The 17,197-nt window shown below is 44.7% G+C and overlaps 1 protein-coding gene across 2 annotated transcripts in view; it reads left to right on the forward strand.

Annotated features, from left to right (window-relative positions):
* The first annotated feature begins 5,894 nt into the window (after positions 1-5,894).
* The window catches only part of EDARADD (EDAR-associated death domain), a 67,838-nt gene continuing 56,535 nt past the window's right edge, over positions 5,895-17,197 (forward strand). The window contains exon 1 of one of the 2 annotated variants that reach the window (XM_010860108.1): positions 5,895-5,994. In XM_010860108.1, the coding sequence (XP_010858410.1) occupies positions 5,931-5,994 (64 nt within the window). In that variant the 5' untranslated portion in view covers positions 5,895-5,930. Of the gene's footprint in view, positions 5,995-7,291; positions 7,382-17,197 lie in introns of those variants that run through there. The other variant, XM_010860109.1, reaches the window with a different exon arrangement.

Here is a 17,197-nt window from a genome sequence, read left to right on the forward strand (position 1 = left end):
AAAAATGATTCATGAATAAATCAAAGCTACAGTGAGGTAGCACCTCACATTGGTCAGAATGGTCATCATTAAAAAGTCTACAGACAAGAAATGCTGGAGAGGGTGTGGAGAAAATGGAACCCCCTTATACTGTTGGTGGGGATGTAAGCTGGTACAGTCACTATGGAGAACAGTAGATAGGTTCCTTAAAAAATTAAAAATAGAAATATAGGATCCAGCAATCCCACTCCTGGGCATATATCTGGACAAAACTATAATTCAAAGGGAATTCCAGCAAAACATCTACTTCTGCTTCACTGACTACACTAAAGCCTTTGATTACGTGGATCACAACAAACTGTGGAAAATTCTTAGAGATGGGAATACCAGAGCACCTCACCTGTCTGCTGAGGAACCTGTATGCAGGTCAAGAAGCAACAGTTAGAACCTGACATAGAACAACAGACTGTTTCAAAATTGGGAAAGGACTACAACAAACTGGTATATTTTCACCCTGATTATTTAACTTCTATGGAGAGTACATCGTATGAGATGCTGGGCTGGATGACGCACAAGCTGGAATTAAGATTTCTGGGAGAAATATTAACAACCTCAGATACGCAGATGATATTATGATTGGCAGGAAGCTAAGAGGGGCTAAAGAGCCTCTTGATGAAGGTAAAAGAGGAGAGTGAAAAAGCTGGCTTAAAACTCAACATTCAAAAGATGAAGATCATGGCATCTGGTCCCATCACTTCATGGAAAATAAAAGGGGAAAAAGTAGAAGCAATGACAGACTTTATTTCCTTGGGCTCCAAAATCATTGCTGACAGTGACTGCAGCCATGAAATTAAAAGACGCTTTCTCCTTGGAAGGAAAACTATGACTAACCTAGACAGCGTATTAAAAAGCAGAGACATCACTTTGCCAACAAAGGTCCACATAGTCAAACCTATGGTTTTTCCATTAGTCATGTATGGATGTGAGAGTTGGACCATAAAGAATGTTGAACTCCAAAGAATTGATGCTTTTGAATTGTGGTGCTGGAGAAGACTCTTGAGAGTCCCTTGGGACTGCAAGGAGATCAAATCATTCAATCCTAAAGGAAATCAACCCTGGATATTCATTGGAAGGACTGATGCTGAAGCTTCAATACTTTGACGCACCTGATGTGAAGACCCAACTCCTTGGAAAAGACCTTGAGGCTGGGAGAGATTGAAGGCAAAAGAAGAGGGTGGCAGAGGATGAGATGGTTAGATAGCATTACTAACTCAATGGACAGACAGGAATTTGAGCAAACTCAAGGAGATGGTGAAGGACAGGGGAGCCTGGTGTGCTGCAGTCCATAGAGTCAAAATGAGTTGGACACAACTTAGTGACTGAACAACAACAACATAAGTCAAAAAGATACACGCAGCTGTATGTTAATAGCAGCATTATTCACAATAGCCAAGATATGGAAACAACCTAAATGTCCATTGACAGAGGAATGGATAAAGCAGAGGTGGCACATATATACAATGGCATACTAACTACTCAGCCATAAAAAGAAGAAAATGCCATTTGCAGCAACATGGATGCACCAGAGATTATTATACTAAGTGAAATAAGTCAGAAAAAGAAAGGTAAATACCACATGGTATCACTTATATGTAGAATCTAAAATATGACACAAATGAATCTAACTATGAAACAGAAACTGACTCATAGACAATAGAACAGACCTGTGGTCGCCAAGAGGGAGGGTTTAGGGGAGGGACGGACTAGGAGCTTGGCGTTGGTAGATACAAACTATTACATACAGAATGGATAAACAAAGTCCTGCTGAATAGCACGGGCTTCCCTGATGGTTCAGACAGCAAAGAAGCTGCCTGCAATGTAGGAGACCTGGGTTCGATCCCTGGATTGGGAAGATTGCCTGGAGAAGGGAATGGCTACCAACTACAGCGTTCTTGCCTGGAGAATTCCATGGACAGAGGAGCCTGGCTATGGTTCATAGGGTTGCAAAGAGTCAGATACAACTGAGGGACTAACACACACCTACACTGTATAGCACAGGGAACTATATTTAGTATCCTGAGATAAACCATAATGGAAAAGAATATAAAAAAGAGTATATATGTGTATAACTGAATCACTTTGCTGTATAGCAGAAGTTAACACAACATTGTACATAACTGTATTCCAATAAAAAAGAACTATTTCTGCTTTAACATATGCAGCAGGACATTGTGTCCCTGTCAAACAGTATTCACATCAGCAAAAATGATAATATTGTCCTTATTTAAGTTTTTCAGTCCCTCTGTTAACATTTTGGAATACATCATTTTTATGCATATATGCAAACCTACAAGGGAATCAAATGGTGTGAGACAATGAATGTTTAAAAAGGTCACCAAAAATAAAGGGCCATTTTAAAATTTCAAATGTAAATTTCACTCACATTTGGACAAGGATGTAAATTCACCTCTGTAGTAAATTACAGTGTATTGTAAAGATGAAATGGTTCTTGGCCTGCATTCTCTCCTCACCCCATCCTATCCTCCACACAGCTGCCAGACTAATCCTCTAAAAACACCAATTTTCACATGCAACTTTTCAAAAACTAGCTTCCTGGCTTCCTGTTGCTGAAAAATAGTTTCAGGTGCTTTTGTCTGGCATTCAAGGCTCTCTCCCTCCCAAACATTTCACTCCTGCTTATTTCTTCCACTGCATACAGGCTCTGTGATCTTGGGGTATGTAAAGACCCATCTTGAGAATTCCATGGAGGTCCAGTGGTGAAGACTCTGTACTTCCAGTGAACGGGGCTGGGGTTTGATTCCTCGTCTGAGAACTAAGGTTCCACATGCTGTGTGGCCAAAAAAAAACAAAACCCATCTCCCAGCTGTCCCACTGAGGGCCCCATGCATCTTCCAGGCTTGTTGGCTCATTCAGCAATGCTTAGAAAGGCTATTCCTGGGTCATGTGCCAACCCTTAGAGTCAGGAGGCAGGGCTGATGGTGCCATTGCCTGATCACATGGATTGACTGTGGAATGATGGTTCTCCAGGAGAAAACTGACATTCCTATGAGAAGTTTTATAGCAAAAACAACAGAGACCCATTACCACTGCCTTAACATACTCTAGTCAAACACCAGCAAATACCTGTTCAAATGAACTTACTAACACTCATTTGGGCCTCTTCCACCACACATACAAATATCAAATCAATTCAACTGAGGGATTGTCCCATTCTGGAATGTAAGGAGTCTCCTATGGTCCTAAATCCACATGCTGTCATTGCAGGTCTAACCAGTTTACTGGGTTCATTTGTTCACAATATGCATACCTTTTGAAATAAGGAAGTATAACTTTTTATCTCAGGTTGCATAAATTTAATAACACCCAAAATAATGTAAAATGAGAAAAAGCAACATATTTCAGTGATGAATCAAATAAGCTATATTTTGAATTGCTGTTTTCCCCTTTTGAAGATAACATTTCTGATCACTGTCATTGTCTGTGCAAAGACACAAGACCAGCAGTTTTCCCTCCACTCAAAGCTTTATAAATGAAAGTCTCAAAATTTGCCTGAAAGCTTCCATGGCAAACTGTCAGTCTGAGGGTGGTAACCACCAAGCCACTTGGGCTTACATATGTCTTCAGTCCCTTTTTTTATACACATGTCATTTCCTGTTTTAAACTTTCATCATCTCGGTTCTAATGTGGATGAGTATTTGCAAATCTGACTCCTAAAATTTCAGGGCTTTCTTACTTTGGTTTCCCAGGGCTTGGCATTTTCTTTGGTGCATACAGAGCTATCAATCAATCCATTGATCCATGTTATGTGTGAACACTATAACAAATATTGGTTCATTTCTTGTAACAAAGGGAATAGGAGCTTCTCACAGTAAAGTTAAATTCCAAGGAAAGAATGAAGGCGGGAAGGTAGCTGGTTTATTTGTACCTACTATAAGCAAGGCACTTTTAGGTATTTTTATATATTTGTTTGTTATTCTTGTTCAGTTGCTAAGTTGTGTCTGACTCTTGGCAACTCCATGAACTGCAGCACGCCAGGCTCCTCTGTCCTCCACCATCTCCTGGAGTTTGCTCAAATTCTGTCCATTGAGTTGGTGATGCTGTCTAATTATCTTATACTCTGCCACCCCCTTCTCCTTTTCCCTTCAGGGTCTTTTCCAATGAGTTGGCTCTTCGAATCAAGTGGCCAAAGTATTGGAGCTTCAGCAACAGTCCTTCCAATGAATATCCAAGGTTGATTTCCTTTAGAATTGACTGGTTTGATCTCCTTGCACTCTAAGGGACTCCCAAGAGTCTTCTCCAGCACCACAGTTTGAAGGCATCAATTCTTTGGTACTCAGCCTTCTTCATAGTCCATCTTGGGTGGATTTATAACTTCACTGAGTTACAAATTATAATTACAAGCCATGAAATTAAAAGACGCTTACTCCTTGGAAGGAAAGTTATGACCAACCTAGATAGCATATTCAAAAGCAGAGGCATTACTTTGCCAACAAAGGTTCATCTAGTCAAGGCTATGGTTTTTCCTGTGGTCATGTATGGATGTGAGAGTTGGACTGTGAAGAAGGCTGAGCGCCGAAGAATTGATGTTTTTGATATCTGGTGTTGGAAAAGACTCTTGAGAGTCCCTTGGACTGCAAGGAGATCCAACCAGTCCATTCTGAAGGAGATCAGCCCTGGGATTTCTTTGGAAGGAATGATGCTAAAGCTGAAACTCCAATACTTTGGCCACCTCATGTGAAGAGTTGACTCATTGGAAAAGACTCTGATGCTGGGAGGGATTGGGGGCAGGAGGAGAAGGGGACGACAGAGGATGAGATGGCTGGATGGCATCACTGACTCGATGGACGTGAGTATGAGTGAACTCCGGGAGTTGGTGATGGACGGGGAGGGCTGGCATGCTACGATTCATGGGGTCACAAAGAGTAGGACATGACTGAGCGACTGATCTGATCTGATCTGATCTGAGTTACAAAAGCCCTTTCACCATGACAAGGCTGTGATCCATGGAGGGGATTTTTATATATATATGATTTCATTTCACTTTCACAAGCCTACACATTCTTACAGATTTGGAGTTTCGATTACTTGCTAAAGTAACACAAACTCTTGGTGAGAGACCCATGAGTCAAACCCAGCATGTCTGACTCTTCGTGATTTATTGTGATTCTGAGATTCATGAGTTAATTTAGATGCTATTAAGAAAAGTAAAAAATGTCTATTTTAAAGAATGTTTTAAAACACTCTGCAGGCATCAGTAGAAGCCAAAGCAGGACAGTGTGACAACAAATAGATTGTATGGGAGCACTTTGGGAACTCTGGTGGATGATAGTTATTCTTTAGTTAGTTTTTTGTAAATTAAAAAAAATAGTTCCATTTGCATTAGCCTTTAGAGTTCACAAAACACATGGGAAAAATAAGGTAATGAGGGGTTATGGTTGCAATTCATAAGATCAGGTACAAGGAAATAGAATGAAAGGGAATAATAACCTTTATTACATATAGTGCATTTTCTTTTAAAAAATTAACCTTAAAGTGTGTTTCTGCGACCCGCCTTCTATTTGATATAATAAGACTGGGAGTAATAAAACAATGAATTCAGAGTTTTGAAAAGCAAACCAGCTTTAGAGCAACGCTTGAGGTTGTGTTCCTGACTTGATATGTGGTTGTTGACAACCAACCTCAGAAATAATTCCACCTTCATGAGAAGTAAAGAACCACAAACCAAACCTCAGAATGGATGCTAAAACACCCTTTAAAAAAATTTCCCTTCCTATCAGAAGGCAGACCAAAAGGAAGTTCATCCTCCCACCCACAAATTCCCCAGCAAGCTCTCCATCAGAAGGTCCACATTCAGCGTGACCCTCTTCTCTGAGCCTCTAGTTCCTCCCATGGCATATTCTAGAGAATAAGGCAACGATCTGGAGAGTGCCATGGGCCTCAGGACCACTAAACAGATGGGGAGAGGCACTAAGCAGGCCTCTGGTCGCCAAGAGGGTATGTATGATAGATACTTTCTGCTTTCCCACATTTTTAGAGCTGGGTTTTAGCTAGATGCTACTCCTTTCTGATAAATTGACTAAAAGCTATTAGTTATCTCTTTCCAGTTAATTTCTACCTTTCAATTCTTACCTGTGAAGAAAGACAGAGATTATTTTAAACCCTTAAGAGATTCCTTTTAAATTACCTGTAACCACTGTATAATAAAAGATTTATGATTGATGCTAAATTTAGTTAAAATATAACCATCATATATATTCTGAGTAAGCGATTCCAGTCGTGCGCACGTAACTGGAATAAAATGAAATGAAAATTAAAATTTTAAAAGACCTTTTTTTTTTTGCTTTTAAATATTTTTTAATACAAAAATACCCATACACAATCTTCCAAACACAAAGGCCACTCTCGGCCTTTGGGGTACCATGTGCTACCGCCAGTTTTGAGACAAAAACGTGAAATTCACTTCTGGGGGGATATACTGAAATGTAGATTTAAGAGCTGCCGGTCGGGGGCGAGGGGGGCGGGGGTGGAAATAGCATTTAAGTTCAGAAGTTGTATTTAGACTTTCGTTTACTAAAGAACCGATTCGGCATTTCTAAGGGAGTGCTAAGCTATTTTTCTAGCGAGGCTGTGCGACCGTGTATCAGGCTTCTTCTTTCCACTCCTTTTGTGTTGCACTTAACCTGGAGGTCACGCAATAACCAATGCCAAAGAAAAATCAAAACAGAAATTATTAGCGTGTGCCATCATGCAGCGGCGTTCTCTGCCTAAAGATCAGGAAATGGTTTAAATATCAGATCGCCGCCAGGCATCTCAGCCCAGGCCTGTGCGCGGAGGAAAGTTGCGTCCCGATTCAGGGCGAGATGAGGAGCCCGTAGGGCTACCTGTGACTGCAGCCAGCTTTTAAGGCTAATTAATAATTGCTTCGCCGCCGGTGCCGGGCAGCAGACACGCGAGCTCCGCGGCGGGACCTGCCGGGGGGACCTGGACGCGGGACTGGAAGGGAGCCCGTGGCGGGCGCTGGGAGTCCCGGGCAGCCGGGGACTCCTCCCCACGCCCGGCCTGTGGGACCCGGGTTCCCGCCCGCGCCTCCGGAGGGTTGCGGGGGGGGATCGGGACGCGCGGGCAGGGGCTTTGCTAATTGCCAAGCAGGAAGTGAGCGCGGGGAAGAGCTGCGGAGAGAGGGAGGAGGAGACGCAGGAGGCGCTGGAGGAGGAGGGGCGGGCGGAGGCACTGAGATTTGCTCCCCGCGCGTCGGAACTGCAGGGCTCCCTGGCTCAGCACCCGGCTCTCCTCCCCAGTCCCGGAGGCCGCCCAGGCCCCTCGGGCGCCCGTCGGCCCCACCCCGCCCCCATGGCTTCTCCGGACGACCCTCTGCGCGCAGGTAAGGTGACATCGCGCCGCGCCCTCACCTGGAGCGGGGACCGCGGGTCGCGAGATCTGGAGGTGCCAGCGGCTGCGGCAGGGTTGTCGGGGCCGAGCTCCCTGCGAGCCCTGAGGGGCGACCTGGGAGCACCCTGGACCGCGGCGCCCCACCCAGGGTCGCTCAGGTCGGATCAGGAGATGCCGGAGGCGCCCGGGCCCCGAGGGAGCGGCTGCTGGTGGCACCCGCCTCCTGCGCCCCCCGCAGCCCCCGTCAATCCCTCGGATGCCTGAGACTCCACTTTCCTCTTCCCACTCTGTGGCCCCAGCCGCTTTGTTCTGGACCCAGGGTGCCAGGTTGAAACAAGCCTCAAACCTCTCAGGCAGAGGAGAGCGCAAGGGGTGGGTGGGGGTGCTTTTCTTCCTCCCGAGCTCGTTCTTTCTCCCCACTCACGTGCTTTTTCATTTCTCCTCCTCTCTCCTCGTTTCACTTTTATTAAATGCTTTGGGTTCTAAATTTTGGCTCTTGGAGCTATTTCGTAAACCGCAAAACCAAGAGGTGGCTCCCACCTGTGGGATCCCACCTGTAGAGGCCTTGGATTAGAACGGTCGCTAGTTCTGTCCTTATCGTTAAACATTGTTTGTACCTGAAGCCAGAATCCATCCTTTTCTTCCATCTGACTTGAAGTTAAGAACCGTAAAACACTGTGTTGTACCTGAGGTCAGGATCTAGCTGTTAATCTCACTTGAATTTAGAATCTTTCTCAGACTTCACCTTCGAGAATTCTCTGACCTTCCTCTCCCATAACCTTGGCTAATTCTCAATGAATGTTTGTTGAACACCCAAATGAATGAATGATGTATTCCCCAGAGCACACTGGGGCTGTTTCTAGTTTCCTTGAGGCAGGAAAGGTTAGAGAGAAACCCAGGTATATGGAACTGCTTAAAGACGTGTTTCCTGTTTTATTTCTTGGGCAGCATGGGCGCTTGACTGTTTCATTGTTCACTTGGGGCTTGAGCAGTTAGGAGGAGACAGACAGTACCTGGAGGTGAGTCAGAAGATCACTAAATTGGCATTGTGATGTGCTAGATCTGGGAGGGCTTCCTGGAGATCTTGAAGGAAGATCTAAATTCTTCTTCAAGTGGGGAATGGTAAACATTTTATCCATAAGAAATGGAAAATAAATGTTTGGATATCCTTCTCCTCCCTCATTTTCATTGTTTGAAAAAACAAGAGGAAATTAAGGGAGAAATTCTGCCCTTGTCCCCCAGCTCTCGCCTCCACATCCACCTCGTCTTCTGAAAACCTGACTAGGTATAAGAGGTGTTAAGCTAGATTTTATGAATGGTGGTTTCAGATCTTATTAAATGATGATGGTGAGGGAGATTCAAAAATATCTTTATAGGAACCCGTTGAATGGGGATATATAGGAAGTCTGCTTGGGCCCCCCACTCCCCCCCAGTCAGTGGCACCGGAGAAGGTGGGGGCTGGGACACAGCATCACGTATAAAAGCGTCAGTGAGTCAAAAGTATGATGAGGCCACCGGGGCAACTAGTGGGATCTTAGATGGCAGCAATAGCATCGCAGGATCTAGAGTTTCAGTCATGGTACTTAGTCTGTGTGGCCCAGCCAAGATGGAAGCATACAACCGGAAACAAAGGGGCTTGGAAATCCCAGCACACGTGGTAGGACGAGAGAGCCAAGGATGTCGTTCGGTATGAACCTGTCTCTTTTAAAAGGTAGAACCTAAACTTATAGTGGACTCTTTTTGGCTTCCTACAAAGGATGGGGAGCCCTCCTAAGTAGAGATGTCTCTGTCACTTGCAGAGATGCTTGAGAACATCTTCAGGCATCTGAATATACCCTCATGTCCATTCCCACTCTGGAATTCTACCAATTAGATAGAGTTCTTCCATTAAAAAGAAAGATTTAAAAATGACTTCTTTCTGACATCTCATTTCATTTCTATAACCACCAGGACACACCCACTTGCCCCTTTCATTTCTGTAGTGAAGCCACAAGTGGTGATAATGTGGAACTTGTTAAATGGAATTTTCCCGTCTCTACCCCAAACCTAGTTACCATGCTCTCTCACCTAATTTCCTGCACTGACCTCCCAACTTGTGTTTCCACACCCACTCTTGCTTTCCATCAACCTGATCACCTGAAAGTGGCTAGAGTGACCTTTTAATATCAACTCAGACCTGTCCTTCCTCTACTTAGAAACCTGAGCTGACTTTCCCGTCTATCTCAGTCCTTTAACAGTGTACTCTGTACATGGACCTCTAGGTCTCACTTCAGTTGGTGAGCCTGCTCTGTCTCTCTGCGTTGCAGCCATGCCACCTCCTCTGTTTCCTCGAGAGCCCTGGACCACCTGCCTCCTGGCCTTTGCACATAGAAGTGAAAGTGAAAGTGAAGTCGCTCAGTCGTGTCCGACTCTTTGCGATCGGTGTACTGTAGCCCACAAAGCTCCTCCGTCCATGGGATTCTCCAGGCAAGAATCTGGAGTGGGTTGCCATTTCCTTCTCCTGTCCACTCATCACCCCACTCCAGTTATCTCCTGCTTACCATTCAGATTTCAGATCAAAATGGATATAGATCTGGCTCCATGTTACACACTCTTGGTGCACCCTTCCAGCGCTTGTCACCATTTCTAGCCGTGAAATTTCACCATTGTCTTTCTCCCCCATTAAACTGTGAGTTCTTAGACAGAAGGCTCGACAGTTTATCTCCAACACCCGGGCCCATACACAGCACATAGTAAGCCTTGGCTAAACACTTATCATCTCAGTAAATGAATTGTTGTTCAGTCGCTCAGTCATGTCCGACTCTGCAACCCCATGAACTGCAGCACACCAGGCTTCCCTGTCCTTCAACGTCTCCCAGAGTTTGATCACACTCGTGTCCATTGAGTCGGTGATGCCATCCTACCATCTCACCATCTCATCTTCTGTCATCTCCTTCTCCTCCTGCCTTCAATCTTTCCCAGCATCAGGGTCTTTTCCAATGATTTGGTTCTTCCCATCAAGTGGTGAAAGTATTGGAGCTTCAGCTTCAGCATCAGTCCTTCCAGTGAATATTCAGGGTTGATTTTCTTTAGGATTGACTGGTTTGATCTCCCTGCAGTTCAAGGGGCTCTCAGGAGTCTTCTCCCGAACCACAGTTTGTGGGGATCAATTCTTTGGTGCTCAACCTTTTTTATTGTACAGTTTTTAACATCCATACGTGACTACTGGAAAAACCATAGCTTTGGCTATATGGACCTTTGTAGGCAAATGAGTGGAAAATATAAAATGTAACTACCTATGCCTCAAACAATGACAAACTTAGCATATTAAAAAGCAGAGACGTTACTTTGCCAACAAAGGTCCCTATAGTCAAAGTTATGGTTTTTCCAGTAGTCATGTATGGATGTGAGAGTTGGACCATAAAGAAGGCTGAGCGCTGAAGAATTGATGCATTTGAACTGTAGTGTTGGAGAAGACTCTTGAGAGTCCCTTGGACTGCAGGGAGATCAAACCAGTCAATTCTAAAGAAAATCAACCCTGAATATTCACTGGAAGGATTGATGCTGAAGCTGAAGCTCCAATACTTGGGCTACCTCATGCGAAGAGCCGACTCATGGGAAAAGACCCCAGTGCTGGGAAAGATTGAAGGCAGGAGGATAAGGGGATGACAGAGGATGAGATGGATAGATGGCATCACCGACTCAATGGACATGAGTTTGAGCAAACTCTGGAAGATGTTGAAGGACAGGGAAGCCTGGCGTGATACAATCTGTAGGGTTTCAAAGAATCATGCACAACTTAGCAACTGCACAATGCCTCAAACTGTGGGCAGCAAAAGCTCTTCCTATGTTGGCATCTTAGAAACTGATTCATCGAGTTAGATATATTAACTGGGTCACCTTGTAAAGTTGAAAAATAATAAAAATCTTTGTATATCCACATGCATATAACAAAGGTGAATAGTATTATACTGTATGATCTTAATTTAAAAAACAACTCTTTACACTAAAAAAATTTACATTGGAAGGAAAATAGTCATGCTGGTTACAGTGTAGTCAGTCTCTATCTCTACCACTAATAAACCATCCAATGTGGAATGAGTCAGAATTGCCCGCCGAATGTGAATAAAATCTGGTTTGCGTTCATACAGATATTAAGGAGAGAAAGAAGGAGGCTTTGAAAGTCAAGGGAGTTGGGGAGGTAGAAGAGTTCATTGCTTCGTTGCAGTGAGTTAAGTGCCCTGGGCCACAGCACACCAGGGTACGTTCTACCTTTGCTCGTTCTCTGGATCTTGTTTGCACTGCACAGTGAAGCTGCTCTCTGGGAGCCCTGGCCCTAGAGACTGGCTCAGCACAGCCCCGTAGGTGGCCTCCCACCTCTCTTGCACCCCTCTGAGCCTTCCTGGCTTGGATGGGTCTGAGGTGGCACCCTGTCCTTCTGGCAAACACCAGTAGCACTAAACCAGGGCTAAAGTGGGAGCATCCTTGTTATCAAAGCTAGGCCAGTCGGTTCCTCCACATCCACCAGAAGTGGTGACAGGCTGCGATTTTCCTTCCTTCTTCTTTTTTCCTTCCCCTTCCTATGGGTTTTTCCAATGCCCACTTCATTTCTTTCCCTTTCTCACCATGCCTCTAAGTTTTCTTCTCTCTACCCAAGTGTTTTCCCCTCGTCTGTGTCTCCTTTCCGTCCCTTGGTTCATCTCTTCCTCTCCTCTCGCTTCCCTCACCCTCTTCGATTGGACCCCCTCAGCTTGGCCACCATCCAGAGGCACACCTTCTTGATCCCTGGCTCTTTCTCAGCTTGTTCAGCCCCTGCTCTGAGGCCCAAGGATGACAGAGCAGGGCTGCCTAAGACGGGGAAGAAGATTACACAGCTCTCCTACCCTGAGAGCTTCTGTAATCCCGAATACGGTTAGGGCTCTAGGGCTCCTTTAGACTCAGGAGTGAAAACAGCTGTAGGTCAAAAGAAAAGCTTAGGTACGAAAATAATAACAAAGGAAAAATAAATTAACTCTGATATCACAGGTTCAAAGAATTGCCTTTAATTCTTCCCTAAGAAGTGTAAGAGGCCCCACTGTCTTGGCTCCTGAGAATTGAGAAAGCCAGTAAGCTGTGACACGCTTTCCTCTTTGTTTCCCTGAAAGAACATCTTTAGAGGAGATCTTTGAACTTCCTCTGAAAATCTGTCTCGAGGAACTTTTGGCCCTTATCTAATGTGATTCATAAGGGGAGATGTCTGGACATGACCGGGCTGCTCTTGGGCAACTCACCCGTGTCTGTGTTTCTGTGTTGGGCAGCTCTCCTCCATCATTCCTGGTGGAGAGGCTGCCAGCTGCAGTCCACAGGCTCCAGGGCTCCTGGGAATTCTCATCTGGAAGCTGATGAGAGCTGGGTCTTTGAGTGGATGATGGGTAGATGGGATTTTGCATTTAGAGTTGATGCTGGAATGATGACCGCTTTGGGGAATGTTGGGTGAGTGTATTTTGCACATGGGAAGGACATGAATTTGAGGGCCCGAGAGTGAATCGTTACAGGTTGAACTCTTCCCTGCACCCCGCAAATTTTGTTGGCATCCAAACCCCCAATAACTCAGAATGTGACTTTATTTGGGAATAGAGTCTTTACAGAAGCAGTCAAAATGAAGTCATTAGAGTGGGCTCTCATGGAATGTGACTGGTACCCTTATAAGAAGGGAAATTCTGGGCACAGAGATCCCCCTCTCCCTCCCCCCAGGAAAGCGTGTCATCAGGTGGTCAGTGCATGGACCACTTCTGGCACCCTGAAGGTAGTGGAAAACAGGCAGATTTTGAAGTCAGAAAGTCCCAGATCCAAATTCTGGCTTTTCCTTTGCCCTGTGACTTTGGGCACTGAGTATGGATAAAGGAGAGGCATGGTCCTTTCTCAGAGTGGCTCTGAGAATGAACTGGGACTCTGTGTAAACCAGGCAGCCCCGGGGGGCACTGTATAAGAGGGAGCTGTAATTGTAACTGGGCTTCCTGTGACCGTCACCTGAAGATGCTCCTTTTCCTGTGGGGCCTGTACTTCTCACTACTCATGGACTTAAAAAAAATTATATACATATATGTAGAATATTTATTTATTAGCATGCAGGATCCTAGTCCCCCAACTAGAGATCGAACCCATGCCCCCTACATTGGGAATGTGGAGTCTTAACCCCTGGGCCACCAGGGAAGTCCCCACTCATGGACTCAGAAAGCTGGAAGAGCATATGGAGGCTCTCTGTTCACCCCTGAATAGTGAAGATTGGGATTTTGAGGCTCAGAGAAGTAAGTGACAGCCTCACTTGCTCTCACCTGGGGCTCTGGGAGCCAGGCTGGGTGTCCCTCCAGCTGCCCAGTGACATCAGTTCACCATTGGGTTTCACTCATACCTTTTGAGGATCTCCCCAGGAGATGCTCATATGAATGAAACATCTTCTCACTGCCAGCAGTGAAATCCACTTTGGTCAGTTACCAGCGCATTTGGGGTGATCTCTGCTTTGTGTGGGGTGCTAGTGGTAAAGAACCTGCCTGCAGGAGATGTAAGAGATGGGGTTCGATCCTTAGGTTGGGGAGATCCCCTGGAGGAGGAAATGGCAACCCACTGCAGTATTCTTGCCTGAAGAATCCCACTGACAGAGGAGCCTCATGGGCTATGGTCCATAAGGGTTGCAAAGAATTGGACATGACTGAAGCGACTTAGCATGCACTGCCTCGTGTAGAGTCACCGATCCAGGAGAGTGGAGGCAACTTTGGGAGAGTGTAGTGACAGCCAGGAGCAGTAGAAAGGTCCCACCAGCCGCTACTGACCTGCTGGCCTTGCACCTTGGAGCTCATGTGGTCCTTCTTTTTGTGTCAGCTCCTTTGTGCTCTTGTCTTGTCTGATATCAGAACCGTGTCTGGGGGCCCAGCCTGCTGTTACCTGGGGCCTGTAAAAATAAACATTTTAAAGCTTCAAAGTAAACTATTTTATTTTATACTTAATAATATTGTCAACATGTGGGTCCAAGAGCTCTAAGAAAATACTTTAGGACAAACGCTTACTGCTAGACTGGTCTCAAATAACCAGGATCAGTCCTCCTCCAGATAATCTTTGGGCACACAACATGGGCCTGGGAGAACAAGCACAAAGGGGGCCCCCTCGGGCCGGGTTCTGGGTCTGTGAGCAGATTTGACACTAACACTTTAGGAAGAACTTGGACCCAGCCTGGTCCAAGTCAGAGGCTGGTATAGTTACCACCATTTGAGTGAAAATAATAAAAAACAGAAACAAAAATGGAACTTCCCTGGTGGTCCAGTGGTTAAGAATCTGCTTTCCAATGTAGGGGGTGCAATTTTGATCCCTGGCTGGGGAACTAAGATCCCACATGCCAAGAGGCACTTAAGCCCACTTGCTGTGACTATTGAGCCCATGTACTGCAACTGGAGAACCCCCACCCCACAATGAAAGGTCCCGTGTGCCACAACTAAGACCTGATGCAGCCAAATAAATAAATGAAAATAATAATAATAATAATAAAAGACCTCAAAGGGCTTCAAAGACTAGTTCTAAACCCGTTGTGGATGTGACTGCTGATAGAAGCAAGGTCCGATGCTGTAAAGAGCAATATTGCAAAGGAACCTGGAATGTTAGGTCCATGATTCAAGGCAAATTGGAAGTGGTCAAACAGGAGATGGCGAGAGTGAATGTCGACATTCAGAGAACTAAAATGGACTGGAATGGGTGACTTTAACTCAGATGACATCTACTACTGTGGGCAGGAATCCCTTAGAAGAAATAGAGTAGCCATCACAGTGAACAGAAGAGTCCAAAATGCAGTACTTGGGTGCAATCTCAAAAACAACAGAATGATCTCTGTTTGTTTCCAAGGCAAACCATTCAATATCACAGTAATCCAAGTCTATGCCCCAACCAGTAATGCTGAAGAAGCTGAAGTTGAATGGTTCTATGAACGCCTACAAGACCTTTTAGAACTAACACCCGAAAAAGATGTCCTTTTCATTATAGGGGACTGGAATGCAAAAGTAGGAAGTCAAGAAACACCTGGAGTAACAGGCAAATTTGGCCTTGGAGTACAGAATGAAGCAGGGCAAAGGCTAATAGAGTTTTGCCAAGAGAACGCACTGGTCAGAGCAAACACCTTCTTCTAACAACGCAAGAGAAGACTCTACACATGGACATCACCAGATGGTCAACACCAAAATCAGATTGATTATATTCTTTGCAGCCAAAGATGGAGAAGCTCTATAGAGTCAGCAAAAACAAGACCAGAAGCTGACTGTGGCTCAGATCATGAACTTTTTATTGCCAAATTCAGACTTAAATTGAAGAAAGTGCGGAAAACCAATAGACCATTCAGGTATGACCTAAATCAAATCCCTTATGATTATACAGTGGAAGTGAGAGATAGATTTAAGGGCCTAGATCTGATAGAGTGCTTGATGAACTATGGATGGAGGTTCGTGACATTGTACAGGAGACAAGGAGCAAGACCATCCCCAAGAAAAAGAAATGCAAAAAAGCAAAATGGCTGTCTGGGGAGGCCTTACAAATAGCTGTGAAAAGAAGAGAAGGGAAAAGCAAAGGAGAAAAGGAAAGATATACCCATTTGAATGCAGAGTTCCAAAGAATAGCAAGGAGAGATAAGAAAGCCTTCCTCAGTGATCAGTGCAAAGAAATAGAGGAAAATAATAGAATATGAAAGACTAGAGATCTCTTCAAGACTATTAGAGATATTAAGGGAACATTTCTTGCACAGATGGGCTCAATAAAGGACAGAAATGGTATGGACCTAACAGAAGCAGAAGATATTAAGAAGAGGTGGCAAGAATACACAGGAGAACTACACAAAAAAGATCTTCATGATCCAAAAAATCATGATGGTGTGATCACTCACCTACAGCCAAACATCCTGGAATGTGAAGTCAAGTGGGCCTTAGGAAGCATCACTATGAACAATGCTAGTGGAGGTGATGGAATTCCAGCTGAGCTATTTCAAATCCTGAAAGATGATGCTGTGAAAGTGCTGCACTCAATATGCCAGCAAATTTGGAAAACTCAGCATTCACCACCTGACTGGAAAAGTCAGTTTTCATTCCAATCCCAAAGAAAGGCAATGCCAAAGAATGCTCAAACTACTGCACATTTGCACCCATCTCAGACACTAGCAAAGTAATGCTCAAAATTCTCCAAGCCAAGCTTCAGTAATACGTGAACCGTGAACTTCCAGGTGTTCAAGCTGATGTTAGAAAAGGCAGAGGAACTAGAGATCAAATAGCCAACATCTGCTGGATCATGGAAAAAGCAAGAGAGTTCCAGAAAAACATCTATTTCTGCTTTATTGACTATGCCAAAGCCTTTGACTGTGTGGATCACAGTAAACTGTGGAAAATTCTGAAAGAGAAGAGAATACCAGACCACCTGACCTGCCTCTTGAGAAATCTGTATGCAGGTCAAGAAGCAACAGTTAGAACTGGACATGGAACAACAGACTGGTTCCGAATAGGAACAGGAGTATGTCAAAGCTGTACATTGTCACCCTGCTTATTTAACTTATATGCAGAGTACATCTTAAGAAATGCTGGGCTGGAGGAAGCACAAGCTGGAATCAAGATTGCCGGGAGAAATATCAATAACCTCAGATATGCAGATGACACCACCCTTATGGCAGAAAGTGAAGAGGAACTAAAAAGCCTCTTGATGAAAGTGAGAGAGGAGAGTGAAAAAGTTGGCTTAAAGCTCAACATTCAGAAAACTAAGATCACGGCATCCGGTCCCATCACTTCATGGGAAATAGATGGGGAAACAGTGAAAACAGTGGCTGACTTTA

This window comes from Bison bison, unplaced genomic scaffold (assembly GCF_000754665.1).
Source record: "Bison bison bison isolate TAMUID 2011002044 unplaced genomic scaffold, Bison_UMD1.0 scf7180017864462, whole genome shotgun sequence".
Taxonomy (NCBI): domain Eukaryota; kingdom Metazoa; phylum Chordata; class Mammalia; order Artiodactyla; family Bovidae; genus Bison; species Bison bison.